The sequence below is a fragment of the Rhinolophus sinicus genome, linkage group LG06, assembly GCF_036562045.2.
Source record: "Rhinolophus sinicus isolate RSC01 linkage group LG06, ASM3656204v1, whole genome shotgun sequence".
Classification (NCBI taxonomy): Eukaryota; Metazoa; Chordata; class Mammalia; order Chiroptera; family Rhinolophidae; genus Rhinolophus; species Rhinolophus sinicus.
The window spans coordinates 15450520-15468352 of record NC_133756.1 but is presented as its reverse complement, the minus strand read 5'-3'; the positions used below and the strand labels follow the sequence as shown (position 1 = coordinate 15468352).

The following is a 17833-nucleotide window of genomic DNA, read 5'->3' as shown; positions in this document are numbered from 1 at the left end:
GACACGGCGCTGAGTGGGGACACCAGGGCCCCACCTGGCGGGTTCTCAAGAGGGATGAGAGGCTTCCTCCCTTCCAGGCTAGGGCTGGAACCCGGATGGGGCAGCTGACAGGATGGGGCTGTGGGCTTCTTCAGCCTGCACCCCTGCCCCAGGGGCCCTGCCTGTGGACAGCCCTCCTGCCCCTCACTGGCGCCAGTCACCATGGGAGACTTGGTGACATCACTGTCCCAGCACTGAGCATGTGGATGGAGTGATCACAAAGTTCAGAGAGAGACATGGCTGAGTGACGCAGAAGAACAGAGAGAGAGAAGTGGAGGTGAGGAGGGGGAGATGGAGACAAAAAGACAGGAGTGGCACCCCGAAAGGGGTCAGCCAGAGGCCCGCGGAGAGAGACGCGGAGCCACTGGCAGGGGAGCCAAACTGCAGGAGGCAAGTTTGGGAGAAGGAGGATGGAGAAGGAAAAAGATGACACAGTGAGAAGGGGGAAGAGACAGAGGGAAGGAGAGAGAAGTATTCAAAGAAAAAGGGAGGCGATGGGATGAGAAAAAGAGGAAACACACAGAAGCCAGAGTAGGCCCCAAACATGGGAACTTGGAAAACTAACTTGAGATATTCGGGCAACTGGGGACACTGGAACCTGTAGAGAAAAGAACAAAAAAATATCGGGGCAAGAGAAGAAAGCCCATTAACCTTCTCTGATTAAATCACGGTGGGACACAGCGCAGGGATGGTGAGGTGGTGAAGGGGCCGAGAGGGCTCGGGGCTGTGGGGCAAGTCCTACCACAGGCCCCATTCTGCCACCAGAGAAACGCAGCTGGATCTCCCATCCAGAGCTGGGCTCTCCCAACTCCGGGGGGCCTGGCTGGCTGTGGGAGGGTAGGGGGGCCTCTTTATAACTATATTGTGATCCAAACCAACCCTCATTCCCTCTGGTATCAAAATCTGACCACGGCTATTTGCAGATGATTTGGCAAAAGGGAAGTGTGTTTTTACACAGAGAGATGAGGCACATATGGCAAGAAAGGAAGGGTCAGTCTGCATGACAACAGGCAGATGACGACTGATTACTCTTACAGCTTTTCTGTAGGGTTGACAAATTTTCAGAATAAAAATTAAATGATAAGAGAGAAAAATAAGTGTTTACTGAACTAAAAAAACCATAGAAAGGAAACCCTCCGCCGTGAAGAGTGCTGCCATCCCCACTGCCCCTAGTACTGTCCCTTGTCCTTCCCGTGTCCCTGGCTTTCTGGACACTGCCGGTGTCCACAGGGGCACCTCTCCCCGCCAGCAGCCTCAGCTCCTTTGATCTCCACATTTCTGGGGATGCTCATGGCCATCCCCATTGCCTGACCTGGGCTACAGCCTCCTGTCCATCTGGCCCCGTCCCCCTGCAATGGGCCTTTAACACCACTGCAGACCGCCTCTTCTTCAGCCTGCCTTTCCCTCTCAGGTCCCTGCCATTTCCCTCTGGCTCCTGCAGCCACAGGGATTCAGGATCGGTCCCCTGGGCCCTCAGCTTGCACAGCAATCCTCCGAGTCGCACCCACACACAGGCCATGCTTCTCTCGTGACCCTGGTCTAACCACTTTCATGTCATCCCAGAGAAAACAGACCATTGGCCGAGAACTCCAGCCACATGTTGTCTTCCACCGGCCTCCCATCCTCCCCTGGTCTAGAGCTCAGAGGCATCGCCCCACACCTCCCCCAGGCTAAATCACACCCCACACTCAGGGGTTGGACGCATGTCTCAAATGCTCACTCAAATGACCACTGTCCCTAAACAATGCCATACTGGAAAGAAATCCTTTCTTGACCCCACCACACCCCTCTCCTCTCTCTGATCCTTTACACCTAGACTCCGAAAGGGGTTTCTGCATTTGCTCCTTCCCAGCTCACTATTCCTCAAACCACTGAAACGCCTCTGCCCCCAGGTTCTCTCCAAAGTCCCCCCTGCCAAAGCCAAAGGTCCTTCTGGGTCTCCGCCACGAAACCCCCTCCCTTACAGCCCTCCCGTCCCTGGCTTCAGGGCTGCCACCCATCTGTCCTCTCTCTAGCTGCTCCATCTTAACCTCCCGGGCTACTCTTCATTCTTCCTCAGCGTTTCACCTCCTTCGCTGGCTGCTCTTTCTGCCGCTCTCTGGAGAGCCCAAGTATTCTTGGGCTTTGACCACTGCATGCCCCTTGGCGCCTCCCACGCCTGTGGTTTCAGCCAGGTTGTCAGTGCACGGGTCCAGACCCGCAGACTCGGCTGCCGCCTAGACCCCCGACCCCACTGATCAGCCAGCAACCACGGAGTCATCCTTGCAAGCCCCCTGCTTCCTCACTCCCATGTGCAATCTCCTCCATGCTTCTCCAACCCCAACGCTATCTTCCAAGTCAGGTCCTCAGCACCTTTCACTTCATCGGTAGCCTTCTAAATAAGTCTCCCTCCCCTATTCCCCACCTGTATTCCACACAGCAGCCAGAGCGACATTCCTACAGCACAATTCTGACCCTGTTATTCCCCTGCTGAAAACCTTTACCGCCTCCCTGGTACCTTGAAGACGAAGTCTAAAGCCCCGAGCCTGGCGCTCAGGTTCCGCTGTGACTGGACCTCCACCTAAGCCTCCAGTCTCATCTCTGGGCTCTCAATATCCCCCGCTCCAATGCAGCACACAGGGCCTCCGAGCTGCTCCTGCATACGCTGTTTCCACCGATGAGAGCTCCCCTCCCACTCCCTCTTTGCGCGACTATTGCCCGCGTGGTGTGGCATCCCTTCTCAGAGGCTTCTCTGCCTCCCAGGTGCCTAACATCCTGGAGATTTGATTCCTCACAGATACCCAGGTTGCAACAGCCTGCGAGGTCTGCCTGGCTCTTTCTCTCTCAAGACATGTGCCCTTGGAGCTCAGTCACCATGTTGTGAAGGAGCCAGCGCCAGGTGGTCTCAAGAGCTGATTCTAGCATCAACCAGCACACATGTGAATGAACGAATGAGTCTTCAGAATTCAGGGGTCAGCAAACTTCCATGAAAGGCCAGATGGTAAATATTTTTGGCTTTATGGATATAAGGTATTCACCACACCTATTTAACTCTGGCTTTCTAGCATGAATGTAGCCATAGACAATACATACGTAAATAGGCATGGCTGTATTTGATTAAACCTTTATTTGCAAAAACAGGTGGTGGCCATATTTGGCCATGGGCCATAGTTTGCTGACCCCTGCTTTAAATGATTCTAGCTCCCAGACTTCAAGTTTTCCAGTTGAGGGCCTAAATATTCTAGAATAGAGACATGCTGTTCCTGCTGTGCTCCTGTCTGAATTTCTGACTCACAAAAACTGTGAGAGATAATACATAATTATTGTTGTTCTAAGCCATTAAGTTTTGGGGTGAATTAATATGCAGTAATAATTAGCTCATATATACACAAACCCTGTAGTTCACTCATTCATTCAACTGTCTGTGTTTGTTTCACAGGCATTCAATAGGAACCCACCATGTGCACAATATCAGTGGTGACAAAAAGATACAATTCCTGGCTCCACAGAGCTCAGATTGGCATCGAGGCAATTCTAGCCCAGGGTGAGAGGTGTCATGATGGAAAAAGCGGAGAGGTTCTGGGAGCCGAGGAGAGACCCCAGACCTGTGTGGGGGCTGGGGCAGTCTGAGAGATGTCACTGAGACGTCTGAGCTGTGTCTGTTGGGGCACGGGGAGGGAGTGACATTTCAGGTAGAAGTAACAGCCAGAGAGCCATGTGAGAGTGGCTGGGGAAGGAAGGGTAGGCACCAAGCCCTGTGCTCTCAGGGAAAAGCTGGGGCCAGCCTCCAGGAAGGGTCAGATGTGGGCATGCCACCCCACTGTAAGTGTGTGATGGGGCATTTCCCACCAACACATCCTTATTTCATATGGAGGGGCCAGTGTGCAGGGGCTGGCTACCTGGTGGCTGGAAGTGGGCTCTGTGAGGGCCCTTAACCCAGAGCTGGAGGAGGCTTAGATCAAAGACAAGGCAGGGTCTACATAGCTGGGCTTCCTCTGAGAGGCTCCTAGGCCCTGGGGTGCCTGTCTAGCTATTGGATGTAGGGGTTTCTCAGTCACTTCAATGAAGTGGATGGTACAGGGAGAAGGGCAAAAAAGAGAAACAAGAAATGGGGCACGAGGCCAGGATCCCTTGGTGGAGACCCCAGGGCCCTGGGCTGGGGCAGGCAGGCTGGAGGAGCCACCCTACCTGGGGTCTGGTAGTTGAGCCTCCGCATCTCCACGGGGTCAGAGGAATGGGCCAGCAAAGAGTCCTTTAGCCCAATTGACTGCTCGTCCTTGGATGATGGGGAGTGGGTCCTTTTCCTGAAGAGGCAGAAGGGCAGTTGGTGAGAACCCGAGGTCCACTCAGAGGACAGAGATGCATGGTGGGGCCAGCTGCCACGGAGCCCCTGTGCTCATGTCTCTGTCCCCCCTACCCTACCAGCCCACCCCCCTCCTGGGGTCTCTGAGCGCAGGGGAGCCAGAGGCAGAGCAGCTTCAACACGGAGAACACAGGGTGGGGGTGGGAGAGTGGGGAGTGGACAGAGGGAGGTGCAACGAGGGAATAGGGGTTGCAGAGGCTGGTGGCTCCTTCTGACAGAGGACAGGTCACTGCTGGGCAGTGGCTGCTGTCCCCAAGGCCGCCACAGCTGAGACAGCAAGAGCCACCCACTAGGAATAAACATGCAAGTGACACATAAGATACGCAAACATCACAGAGCGCTGGGCCCCAGCTGTCTGGCCCTCAGTATCAGGGTAAATGCCCAGAGCAGCAGGGGTGGGACAGGGAAGGCATCCCCCTAGCCCGGCAGAGTCCTCCTTCGCTGGCCTCAGCTCCCTTGACTACAGAGATAGAGTCAGAGACAGACTATGGGGTCTAGCTGCTAACAAGCATCCAGGGGCCGCTTCTGCTTGGTGGACACAAGTAAGTTTGGGGAGAAAACTTGTGTGAGTGTGCACGAGTATGGAGCAGTACACATCTTCCCACTGCCCTGCAGGCAGTGTTCTTTGCACATACGCAAGACTCTGTCTCCGGCAGCACTTAGGTAACTCGGAGAATGGGGAGCCCAGTAGAAGGCTCTGGTGAGCTCAGAGCGAGTCTGTGCACACAGGGGAAGCACCGGAAGTCTGCACTACACCTACGCCCTGGAGAAGGGGCACCCCCTGTGCAGGGTACAAATGGAGAGAGTGACAGAGCCTGCCCCAGAGCCTGCTGAGCTGACCGGATAGCCACAGGCCAGGAGGCTTCCAGTCAAAGCACCGCCCCTCCCTGCTGGGCCCGAAATGTGCGCAAGGATAAGACGTGAAAGGGCAGGCGTGTGAGGAGAGAAGGAATGACTCCTACCTTTCTTGTTTACTAGGTCCCGAAAGACAGGCAAGGACAGAAGAAAGGAACGGTCACTGTTTCCGCCAAGCACTCAGGTCCTCTCCTGATATGGGGGACACTGTGGGACCTACTTATGGCACCCACATGGCATCACAGGGAGGGAGCTGCCTCTCCTGACAGACACCAAGACCCAGATGGTAGTGAGGAGGAGGGTGAGTGGGTGTGGGGGACACGACGCAGGTCCCCACCCACAGGTCTCCATGCCCTTGATCAGGACAATCTGTCCTATTCACCCTGGGAGGAAGAAGCTAACTCTTCAGGGAGGAGGCACTGGGTGCAGGTCAGGGGTTAGGGGCAGGAGAGAGATGGGACACAGCACAGGAACTCGTATGTGGGGACATGTTCAGACACACGGACCAACACGCGTTCACTAACAAGCACTCACTGCCGTGTCTTGTGGGCTCAGCTTTATGCTGAATGCTAGAAATGCAGGCCCAGCCATGTGCCCAATGAAGCATCGCCAGGACAGCCGGGGGGCCGTGTGGGGGCCAGGGAGAGCCTTGTGCACACCGGCGCCTGGAAGGGAGTCCTAAAGGATGAGATGGCAGTTGCCAGGTGGGCAGGGAGCGGGACCGCTGCAGAGTAGAGCAGGCACTGTCTGAGCTGGTGGGGAACTGTACTAATTCAGTGTGACAATGTTGCTCCCAACACCTGGTGGCAGGGGCCAGACCAGCCAGGCATTTGAGTCAAGTTACAGAGGGTGGGGTTTTATCTTGGGAGCCACTAAAAAGTTTATAACCGAGGTGACAAAGTTAAATCTTTGGCAGTACCTTTCAGGTGCAAGGTGGACAGATAGGAAAGGGGGACTCCAAGAGCAGGTGCTGCAACCGCCTGAGAGCGAGAACTAAAGTGTGCTGTGTGCCAGGTCCCCAGCTGCCTGCACATGCGTTATCTTGTGGGGAGCCCACCGGGATGGGCAGGAGGAGCAGATCCGGAGATATTCAGGATAGGATTCATGGGAGATAGTGGAGCCAGAGGGAAGAGGAGGGGTGAGGGTGACACCCAGGTTTGACAGGTAACTAGGGGGACAGGAGGTGGGTTTCGGGGAAGTTTCAAGACACACCGAGTCTGGGACAGCTGTGGATGCTGCGGTCACAGCAGGCATGCAATAGATGTCTGCCAAGTAAATGTCCACGGGCACATGGGCCTGCAGCTGGGTCTAGACCTCCCTAGGCCTAAGCAGGAGGAGTCATCTAATAATTGTGGAAGAGAAAAGTACTGAAGGTAGGAAGCCGGGAGAGGGCAGTGTTTGGAAGCTGAGAGACACACACGCTCACATCCACCAGAGACAGATGGAGACACACCTACGGATGCACGTTCAGCAGCCCTGTGGAGCCTCGGCTTCTTACCACACGCAGGTAACAGACACACACATGCACACACACTGCTTCTGCTCTTCCTGGCTTCCCGCTGAGCCCGGGGCTGAGGTGCAGGCTGGTGCTGGCTGCCCTGTGCCTGGATGCACCACGCCTGGAGGGCCTGAGAGTCCAGGGCCAGGTGGCCGTCCCCTGGAGTCCTGAGTGCAGCACTCACCTCTTGAACAAGAGGATGGCGATGACAATGAGGATGATGAGGATGACCGCCAGGACGGGGCCTGTCACCCACAGCATCTCAGGCTCCTCCTGCTGCTGGGCTGGTGCCACCTGGACCACGATCTCATCGGAGTAGGGGCTGGAGGCATAGCGCTTCTGTGGCCCAGTGGAGGAACAGCACGGCTGGTGAGCTCAGCGTGAGATCTCCCACCCTCTGCCCACCAGACTTAGAGAAAGGGCTCTGGGGCTGGGCTATGCTGGGCCGGGGGGGGCCTGGTCTCTCAGACCTAAGCCCGGTCAGCTGATTGGGTCCCTAGGGTAGATTTGGTCTGGCCTTCTGGGTCCTAGGGGCTGGTGTCTTGAGATCTCTTGTGTAGGTCTGGGGCCTCTAGGGCTGCCCCAGGCCTGGGATCTCAGGGTCTTAGAACCTGGCCTGGTCTCAGGTCAGGCCTGGGGTCTTGGGGTGCTGAGGGCCTAGGCGGCTCAGGCAGACCTGGTCCACAGGCTCCTTCAGGGAGGCGAGCACAAAGCACTGGTAGCTCAGGTCCGGGGACAGGGGCCGGTTGTAGAAGCCCCGGTAGCTCTTCTTGTCCCCCAGGGTGAAGGTCTCGGGGAGCACGTCCACCTGAGCGGCCACGTACGGCTTCAGCCGCTCTGTCTGCCGCCGCCTCCGCCGCCGCTCCCCACCGCCCTGCTCGATCGCCTCCAGGAGCTGACGGAGCAGAGCACAAAGTCACACGGGTTTTGGAGCACATGCCCCTGGGTCTGTGGCCTGAGACATTAGTTTCCGGGGCTGAGACCGGAGCTCATCTTCTGTGTAAGGGGCCCGAACCCGTCCACTGCCTGGCCCACTGTCCTCACAGAAAAATGTCAGACTCCAGACACGACAACGCCACTCCTTCCCGCCAACCCAGTATAAAGACACCCTCTGGGTAACCTGCCTCTCTACCTAACTAGAATGCGCTGGTTCCACACTGCAGTGACAAGAGGAAGGCGATTCCAAATGAGCTGGGGACTCCGTTCTAGCCCCACCCTGGCCTCCAGACCCTCAGGACCCTCTAAAATCTACAGGACTCGGGGCTCTCTACACCCACAGAGATGTCTCTGCGTCTTCTCACCCCAGGAATCCTCGGCAAACCCCTCCAGGGGATCCTCTGTAAGCCTCTAGGAGTTCTCTAAAACTCCTGGGGGCCATTGCAAGAGTTCCTCTCCCCTGGGAAGGGGCCGGCTGCCAGCCAGAACAGCCAGAGAAATTCCAATTTGGGGAAGCCACTGGGGCCACAGCCAACCACTGCCATGGGGCTTTCATAAGTGCCACCTGGGCCCATCTCTATACCTCGTCCAGCTCCAGCTCCTCCGGTGTGTTCCACCTCGGTGTCAGCAAGCTCCCGCCCACACGGTCAATGGGCACGACCACCACATAGAACCACCTGGGGGGCAGAGCAGGAATCGGAACTGTCATTACCTGTGCGTGTGTCACTAGCCCTGCCCTCCTCCCCAAGGCCTCGTCTACACACCTAATGAGCGAAGGGTCCTGCACATGGGGCATGGAGAGGGTGAAGCGGCCATCCTCTATATAGGCGGAGGCAAGCAGCGGCTTGTGCTGCAGGAGGTCAGGGGCCGTGCGGATGGACACGAGGTGCTGCAGGCCCCCGGCGCTGCTGCCACGATTCATCAGCACAAACGAGTATTCTGTGTTTGGCTGCAGGTCTGCGATCAGCTTCTGCATCGAGTGCCCATCCACCTCCACACTCTGCCCATTGTATAGAATCTGCGGGGAAAGGGGCCGGCAGCATATGGGGGGAGGCGTCTCATCCCTGGCCTGCAGAGCAGAGCTCGCATGCACATCTAACTAGGATCCTGCATCACGAATGCACACAATGGGACTGAAACGATGCCCGCAGCAACCTCGAGTGTGGGCTGGGCTGGCCGTGGCCCTCACCCACCTTGAAGGGTACAGGTGACTTGTAGGAGTCGGGAACCTCCCAGCTGAGCAGCACAGATGTCTTCATTGCAGCTGCTACCCGGAAGTTCTTGGCAAACACTGTGGAACATAAGGAAGAAGTCAGTACTGGCTGTGGAACAGGTAGAGTGAATGGCCTGAAGGGTTCCCCGCCAGGAAGATACCTGTTGGGGCGCAGGGCTTAGGAATGGTTGTAGAGAACCATGTACCCCACTGCCAGGCAGTTTCAAATTACATAGTTCAGCTCCCAGACCCCCAGATCTTCCACACAGTAAGCACCCAATCGGCAGATGCCACAGCACCCACAGTCAAGGATCTCCGCAAGTGCTTGGGTCAAAGCTGGAGCTCACAGACACCAGGTGAGAACGATCACAGGTCAGTGGGATTTGGTCATGAGAAGCATGTGGCCACACACCAGAGCACGGTGGAGCATGTTCATTAAAGGTCAGTGGGTCGTGGCCCCGAGATTAGTGTCGTATACTCAAGAATGGTGATACAGTTAAAAGAGATCAATGGGTCAAGGTCACAAAAGATTGGAGTCACACAGAAGAGGTCAATAGGTCAAGACAGCAGAAGTCAGGGGGTCACACACCGAGAATGTGGCGCCCATTCACTAGAGGTTAGTGGTCACGGTCATGAGAGACTGGAGGGTCACACAGCAGAGGCTGGTGGATCAGTCGCCAGAAATCAGTGGGTCAAGGACAGCCGAGCTCCCCAGGCGCAGCCGCATGCCCACAGCACACACCTTGCTCCATGGGCATGGTCCGGGACTGGATGCTGGGGCTGAGCGGGCCGGCGCCTTTGCTGGTATGTGCGCGGACCTTGACGTCATAAGTGGTGTCTGGCTTGAGGCTGAAGAGAGTAAGGCAGGTGTCCGCAGTGGTGTTCTGCAGCTCCTGCTGGCTGTTGATGTCACGGTACACCACGGTGTAGTTGGTGATGCGCCCGTTCCTCTCCGCCAGCACCGGAGGGTCCCAGGTCAGTTCCGTGGTAGAGGTAGTCAGCCCTATCACACGCAGGTTTTGGGGGAAGCCGCTGGGCACATCCTCGGGGGTCATGATCTCCTTCTTGAACTCCTCACCTAGGCCAGCCCGGTTCTTGGCAGCAAGCCGGAAGATGTAGGTCGCCCCCTTGTGCAGGCCGGTGACCGTAAAGTGCTGGTCGTCCTTGCCAAAATCTATGGTGTTGGGGCTGACCTCGTCGGCCCGGTGGTACTGCAGCCGGTAGCCCAGCAGCTCACCCGGCAGCTCTTTGGGTGGGTGCCACTGGAGCAGGGCGGTGTTCATGGCTGTGGTGCTGACCATCATGGTGGGCCGGCCTGGGACTGAACAACCACGCACTGGGCTCTGGCGCTGCCCTCCTCGCCGCCCCACCCTTGGCTCTGTCCCAGACCCCTCACTCACCTGCCCCTGTCGTCGTGACGATTTTGGGCTTGCTTCGGGCACCATCTCCTTTGGTGGTATAGGCGGCAACAGTAATGGAGTAGGTGGTCTCTGGAGTTAGGCTACTGATGGTGGTTTCCTAAGGGAGGAGGAGGGGCCCATTCCCATCACAGGAGAGCAAGGAGAGGCCAGACCAGGCTAGCCACCTCAGGATCTTAGCTGGTGGGGAGTCCCCGGGGCACACAGGGCCAGCGGTCCTGAAAGAGGGTGCTGTGCAATGCTGGCCTCTGCTGGAGGCAGGGCAGGCAGGTGGGATGTGTGCCCAGGAGGATCCCGCCCGTCCCAGGAGCCGCACGCCGGGGCAGACAGCTCATTCTTCCTTTCAGACAAGAACAAAGGGCCATACTGTCCCTTCGCTCCTTTGCACTGTGAATGACACCTCAAGAGATCTATGTACACATGACACACAGGGCACAGGGCCTTGCACGCACGTAGCATCTCGCACGGCTCCTGGCACACACGTGCATGCAGCCTATAGCTATTCCTGCATAAGCAGGTGGAAGGCCACCTGTAGGTAAGAATGTACACCTACATACACCCACAGAGCAAGGTACAGGGGTGGGCTAAGGTGTTAGCCTGCAGGACCAAGTCAGGACCCCATCTGACCCCCATTAAGGCACTGGCTCTGCAAACACCTTATGCCCTGCAGGACCCCTGAGACAAGGAGGACAGACAAGGACAGGGAACCCCCACCCTGGGGAAGGCACTTCCCCATCAGCCCAGTGATGCCTGAGAAGTCAGCCAAGGCAGTGTCCCCTCGCCTTGGCAGGCCCTGCCCATATGCCCATGTCCAGCCAAGGCATCATTACCGGACATGCTGAGAAACACCATGGGAGGCCAAGCCACACCACACAGAGGGAAGAGTGGGAAGAAAGGAGGGACCACTGTGCAGTGGGGACAGAGCTGTCACCACCAGCCCTGGTATCCCTCCAGCTCTGAGCCCCGGGTGGGCCACTGCAGCCAACACCAACCCCTCACAGGGCCCCTCCTGCCCCAGCTGGAGGGTCTCCCAGGGCTGGGGCTCCCAAATGCACCAACGCCAGAACCCGGCTCTCCAGACTCCCCTCCCAGCCTGGGCCCAGAACAGGTGATTGATTTTTCACTTCAGGGATCAATAAGGCCTAACAATCAGGACCAGATTTAACTCCATCCCCTTCTGGCCAGAGCAAGGGCCAGGCCCTGGTCCATCATGAACATTGGCCTGAAACTGCAGCTCAACAGGCAAGAAGTAAGGATTAGAGGAAATGCCAATTGCTGCTCAGCTCAATGCTCCTGTCTAAATGCCTATTTTCTCCGGATGTGGCTGGTGCCCTGTAGATCTTGGCAGCTCAGGCTTGGAGGAAAGGCAGGGGAGGGGGAGTGGCCCACGAGCCCAGCCTGACCCAGGTTTTGTCCGTGCTCGCACACCTGTTACTTACATAGTCCTCGGACTCCTCTGGTTGCCACTGACCGCGGGAGAGGGAGAGAAAGGGAGACAGGATGTGAAGGATTCTGGCCAGCAGGGAGCCTGGCCCAGGGAAGGCAGATGGAGGACAAGGGCCTCTTAAGTGCCCATGAGGTAGCACTCCAGGACCACTCCCCACCCGACGACTCCAGTTCCTTCCTCATGAGCCCAACTGTGTGTAACGGCGCGGAGGAGGGGAGAGCTCCGGGCCACTGAGGGGTCAGAAGGTGCCACCTGGAGGTGCTTTGAGGGCCAGGCTGCCAGACTTGGACAGTGGGCTCGACAACTCAGAGGGGAGGGAAGACAGCATGGATGAGCAGGGAGGGTGACTGTACACCCTGGTTTGCCTGAGACAGCCCTGGCCTATGCTTATTGCTGTGGTATGATTATTTAGTGTGTCCTTTCATTTTCAAAAGTATCCCACTTGGAACGATCAATTATACAGTCATCGTAGGCAGAAGTGTCCCAGAGACAGTAAGAGCTGTACTGTGGCTGGGGGGTGAGGCTGGCTGGCCAGAAAGACGATGGAGGTGTGACTGCCAAACTTAGCGCGTGGGTCCTGCCTTATAGGTACAGGGGAAGCACTCAGACCCCTGCTCCTTCCTAGAGATGCCTGAGATCTCAAGTGAGGAAGGCAAGTTTCAGGGATGGCAATGTTGCTATTTCTTGACACATTCAAGGCCAGCCATGGTGCATGTGGAGATGTAGTAACTAGATAGATGGAGGGATTAACATCTCCATTCTGTGGTCCTGTGGCACTGGAGGTTGGCAGATGTACAGCACAACTCAGGGAGATGGTTCATGACATTTCCAAGATAGAGGTACTATGGGGTTCTCCAGCCCAGCCACCCCCATAGTGCTGGTCTGGCCTGTCCACCAGCCCCAGTGCTGGTCTGGTCTCTGTCCATTGTGCCAAGTTCCTCCTATTTTGGGAAGCTCTGTTGCAAAGTCCTTACAAGGAGAGTGGGACAGGATATGGGGAGAGGCCACTGACAGGCCCCTATAGGCCCCACTTTCCAAGGTGTGGCTGGGCCCCGTTCTGCTCTAGATCCCTTGCCTGGTGGGAGACCTGCACTGTCCAAGCTGGGCCTGGGCAGGGAGGTCCTCACAGGGCACATCTCCTGTGTAGAAGGCAAAGTGAGAGAGCAGAAGGAGAGACAAAGCGGGGGGAGCAAAATGGAGGGAGAGAGGATGGGAAAGGATCAGAGGAAAGAAAAAAATGAGACACAAAAACAGTCAGTGAAAGGGACAGAAATAGAGGAAGTAAAACAGAGACCATGAGAAAAGGACAGGAGGACACAGGCAGGTGCAGTCAGAGACCATGAGAAACAGACAAACCTGAGGTGGAGACATACGTAAAAGGAGATGAGTCTGGCTACACACTCGTGGGGGGCACGTACCCCACGGCTCTTTCAGAACAAATGGGGGCCCTGTGTCTAGCAGATGGTGCTGCTGGGTGAAGGGCAGGCTGTGGCGTCCTTGACAGGGCACTCAGGGGACAGCTAGGCCCTGTGGCCAGGCTGGGGATCAGGTCCCATCTGCTCTCCTACTGGCTTGGAGCAGAATGCCTCAGTCCCACAGGGCCGCAAGGGCAGGCCCACCGTTTTCAGTCGGCTTCCCTGGAGCCTGGGCTCATGTTTACCCATCGCGGGATGTCTGGGGCCAAGAGGGCCGTGCCTTTCCTTCTATGGCCCAGTTCCCTTCAAACCATTTGGGACCAGAAGGGGGCACCCGAAGTGGCTTCCCTGGAACCCCACTGGCTGCAGCTGTGCTGCTGGCCCTTAGGATGGGAGGGGCTGAAGAGAGCCCATTCCCGGGATGTTTCTGGGTGGGTGTGTCCATGAGGTTCCAGGAGGAGCCCTCAACCTGCCCCAGGAATGCAGGCGGGTACACATGCCCACCTTCTCCACCCTGTTCTCTAGGCACGGCATCGGCAGGCTGAGGAGAAGAGAAGGGCAAAAAGGAATTTTGTTCAGCGGGCTGAACCCAGTAGGAGACACAAAGGTCCCTGTGTGGGTGGGTTCACCCCAAGCACAGCACGTAGAGCACAGGGCATGTGATAGCACCTCATTCCAACCTGGGATGGGGTGAAAAGCTGGACAGGGAAGGCATGTGGTACTGGAGAGAATCTGGGCTCCTTCCCCCAGGCCTAGCTCAGCACTGCCCCATGGATGCCCCCCAGGCCGATTCTGGATGGGGAGACCCTGACAGCACACCACACCAGGTATGACTCTTCAGCAAAATATTTTGGGAGGGAACTTGAAATAGCAATTACAGCCCTTTCCCAGAAATCCAGAGAACTGGCTTCTTATCCAAGTTCAGCTACCCACTTACTGGGAAATTTGGACCACTCACATCACCTCCCAGGACCCCAGGTTCTTCACCTGAATGGCAATTCAGTGCTGAGGCTAGCCCCAGGGACCTCACCCCAAACTCATGGGAAGAATTATCATCCCGAGGACAGAAGCACGGAGGGAGATGTGAGGCTGTCTGGCAGGCCCGGCCCTTGAGAGTAAACATCAGGGGATGAGCCAGCCTCCTGGGGGCCGGTACAGAGCGACACTCCAGCCTGGCCATTCACAGAACGTGGCAATGGCCCAAGAGGGGGAGAAGACTGCCCAGGAGAACTTTCCCTGCCCTTGGCCATGGGAAGAGTAGCTGCCCAATATAGCACTGTCTAGGAGGAAGCCATATCTCAAAAGTCCAGCCTAAGGTGACAGTGAAAGTACTCCCTGCAAACCATAAAGGAGGGCTTAGCGGGGCTGAAGCCTGGGCAGGGGTGACAACGGAGGCCTGGGTCTGTGGAGACAGAGCTCCTCAGTGCTAGTGATGGTGACTGCCAGGCTGGGACTGTCACCAGGGCCTTGTTTGGCACAGTTTGGGCAGATCTGAGACAGAGGTTCCTGGAACCTAGCCCTAACCTCCTGGTCTCAGTGCCGCCCATGCCTGACATAGTAGGATGTCTCAGTGTCATAATCCATTTGAGGGCAGGCAGGGGAGGAAAGCAAACCTAAGCTCCAAAGAGGAAGCGAGCGCGTTGGTCTCACCCACCCTCCCACCCCACTGCCTCCCAGGGGCGCACCTGGGCCTCGGCCAGCATGACGTCCTGGATGACGGGTGGGCCCCGGGGCTCGCCATTCTCTAGCCGCACATAGGTGACCTGGTAGCCGCGGATCTGGCCATGCTGCTTGCTGGGGACAGGCAGCTTCCAGGAGACGTGCACAGCAGTGGAGTTCAGTGGCTCTACCTCTACCTTCCGTGGTGGCCCACTAGGCACTGGGGACCGGGAGACAAGGAAGTCAGATGGTATGCGTCCTGGCTCAGGTGGACACAGTACACTCCAGGGCCTCGCCTTTGCACTCTACTGCCCCAGGAAAGGCCCTGACGTAGCCTCTTTAGACGGTCTGTCCTTGGAGCGGAACATGGAGGGCTCCCTTTGCCTGGAAGAGGGAAGAACCCAGGACCCTGTGACCCCTATGGCTCAGGGCTACCTCACTTGGCGGGGAGGGGAGAGGGCTTCGACTACCCCAAAGTCAGCACAACCTGTTCTATCTCCTCCTGGGGCCCCATATCATGCCAATATCCACCCCAAGTGGAGTCTCGTTGATTCTGGTTTGAGTGTCTCTTGCACCAATCTTCCCAACTTTGACCTCTCAAATGTTAGGTGGGGCTGCTTCTTCCACCTTAGCCTCTTAAGGCTCCAGCTGCCTTGGGGACAGCCCCAAAGGCTGGGATTTGGGCATAGACTATCCCATAAGCTACATCTCCCCAGGTTTAGCCATTAAGCCTGCACCAGGAAGAGGAGTCCTCCTGGGCTTGTGAGAGGCCAAGGACCTGGGTGCAAGCTGGGTAGTGTCCAGCCAGAAGGCCGCCCCCGCCAGCCCCGCCCGGCCCCACCCATCCCCTCAGGGCCACTGCCTACCGTCCTCATTGGTGCGCACCAGCACCGGGCTGCTGTCGGGGCCGGGGCCCACGTCTGTGTGCGCCCGCACCCACACCCGGTACTCCGTCCACTTCTCCAGGCCCACCAGGTCCCAGCTGGAGTGCTCGCGGCTGATGCCATTCACCACATGCCGCCGCCGGTCCTCGCCGTCCACTGCCTCGTAGGCCACCGAGTACTGGGTGATAACGCCATTGCGGCTGTCGGCTGGTGGCGGGACCCAACTTACCCGGACTGTGGTAGAGCCCGTGCTCACACAGGTCACCTTCTGGGGAGGGGCGGAGGGGGCTGGGAAAGACAAATGAGGGGAAGCAGGCAGATGGAGGGGGCGGGTCACAGGCACGGCGACGAGTCACAGAGGAGGGAAACTCACCCGGACAGGCCATTCCCCAAGTACTCAATGGCTACTCCAGGGCCCCCCAGGAAGTCCGCTGTCACTGCTGCCAGACAGCCCAGCTACCTCTGGACCACAGACGCGCATGCACACTCCCTCTCTTCCTCTCCCTTTTTTCTTTCTCACACACACACACATACACACACACATATACACGGTGTCTCCCACACACACATATGGTGTCTCTCACACATATGGGGCTCTAACACAGCACCTCACACGCATATGCTGTCTCACCCAAAACACACACGGCATCAGACGCACATAAGCACAGGGCCACACCACCCCCGCCCTGCACACCCGGTCACACACACAACCACATACAGAGAACTCCAGATGCTGTGCCCACAGCTAGCTCTTGTCTTTTGAGGACAAGTGGCCCCAATGGCTCTTCCAGCACAAGGATGCCTCAGCCTGTGCCTGCCTGAGCCACAGGTGACCACAGAGACTGAAGGCCAGACGTGAAGGAGGCCAACAGCCCTTGGGGGAGTTTGGAGAAAAAGTACCTGACTGAGGTGCTCTCACTCAGCGGGTTCCTTGGGGGTTAAGAGGCAGGCCTGTGTCCTCCTTGCTCCCAGTGACACTCCCAGAACTATCCCCCCTCAGGATTCTGCTGCTATTGCATGGGCTTCCTTGCCATCTCAAGTTCTGCCACCATCCCCTACCCAGGCGACTTCAGCAGTCCTCTTAACCCACTGGCCCCAGAGCCCTTCATCTCCAAGGTTCTCTCCTCCCCAGCACTGCTATGCCCAGGCCCTGCATAATGACACTACTGGGAATGGCCCTACCTCCCAAACCCTGGCCTCCAACGTCCCCTCACAGATCTCACCTCTTGTCCCAGCCAAGCTACTCAAGGCCCCTGGCACTGCTCTTCACCCCATGGGGACATCCGTCCATCAACCTACCATCCTTAGCACCCTCAATATTCAGACTAGACAATAAAGTCCATCCACCATCCTACCAATATCCCAGACTCCCTCGCCTCCTTCTTGTTCCTCGCTCCTACCTGGCCCACACTAAAACCTGAATGAATCCAATTCTCTGCCCTCTCCAAGGTGGCGCTGGGGTGGGTTAGAAAAAGTCACCTGCCCAATCGAGCTGGCATCCTCTGAACACATCCCCTGTGGCCTTGACTGGGCCCTCCACACAGCTTGCCAGCCTGTTTTCTGTCCAGCGCCCTCTGCCGAGTGACACAGAATAGTTTCAACCTCCTCATGCTCCTAAGACCTTCAGCTCCTGGCACCTCCCTTCGTCTCAGCGCATGATCCTGTCTTCTACTTTGCAGAGAAAACCAAGCCTCCCAAAAGCAGCTCCCGCCATCTCTTGCTATCAAACCCACGGACGGGACAGAACTGTATTTGCACCGATTCTCTCTTTTCCTCCCCCAGAAGGGAGGGCTATGCCCTCCTGTCCAAGGCCAGTCACTCCCATCACCGGTGCTCTGCTGCTTTCCCTCCTCCTGACCCTCCCATTAGCCTTCTCTTTTCCGTATTTTCTACTTCTTGTCAACTTCTTCCCACTAGCATTTAAATATGCTCGAGAATTTCCTATCTTAAAAGACAAATCCCGTCCTCAGCCCCCAGGTCCCCCAGCTGCAGTGGTCCCCTCCCTCCTGACTAAACTGCCACCATCTGAGCTCTCTGTCTTTAGTTCCTCGCCTCCCATGACACCTTGTGAAATCCAGTCGGCTTCAGTCCCTCAAGCTACCCAAACTGTCCAGGTCCACTCCTGCA

The 17833-nt window shown here is 57.1% G+C and overlaps 1 protein-coding gene across 22 annotated transcripts in view; it reads right to left on the bottom strand.

Annotated features, from left to right (window-relative positions):
• Positions 1-17833, bottom strand: part of PTPRF (protein tyrosine phosphatase receptor type F) — a 101306-nt gene that overhangs the window by 8862 nt on the left and 74611 nt on the right. For 5 of the 22 annotated variants that reach the window (XM_019751123.2, XM_019751120.2, XM_074334573.1 and 2 more), the window contains 12 exons: positions 15689-15994; positions 14849-15042; positions 11741-11767; positions 10284-10401; positions 9626-10204; positions 8864-8961; positions 8435-8688; positions 8254-8347; positions 7411-7629; positions 6919-7073; positions 4207-4322; positions 605-637 (listed from right to left, as the gene is read on the bottom strand). In XM_019751123.2, the coding sequence (XP_019606682.2) occupies positions 605-637; positions 4207-4322; positions 6919-7073; positions 7411-7629; positions 8254-8347; positions 8435-8688; positions 8864-8961; positions 9626-10204; positions 10284-10401; positions 11741-11767; positions 14849-15042; positions 15689-15994 (2193 nt within the window). The remainder of the gene's footprint in view (positions 1-604; positions 638-4206; positions 4323-6918; positions 7074-7410; positions 7630-8253; positions 8348-8434; positions 8689-8863; positions 8962-9625; positions 10205-10283; positions 10402-11740; positions 11768-14848; positions 15043-15688; positions 15995-17833) is intronic. The other 17 variants (XM_074334576.1, XM_019751127.2, XM_074334570.1 and 14 more) reach the window with 9 other exon arrangements.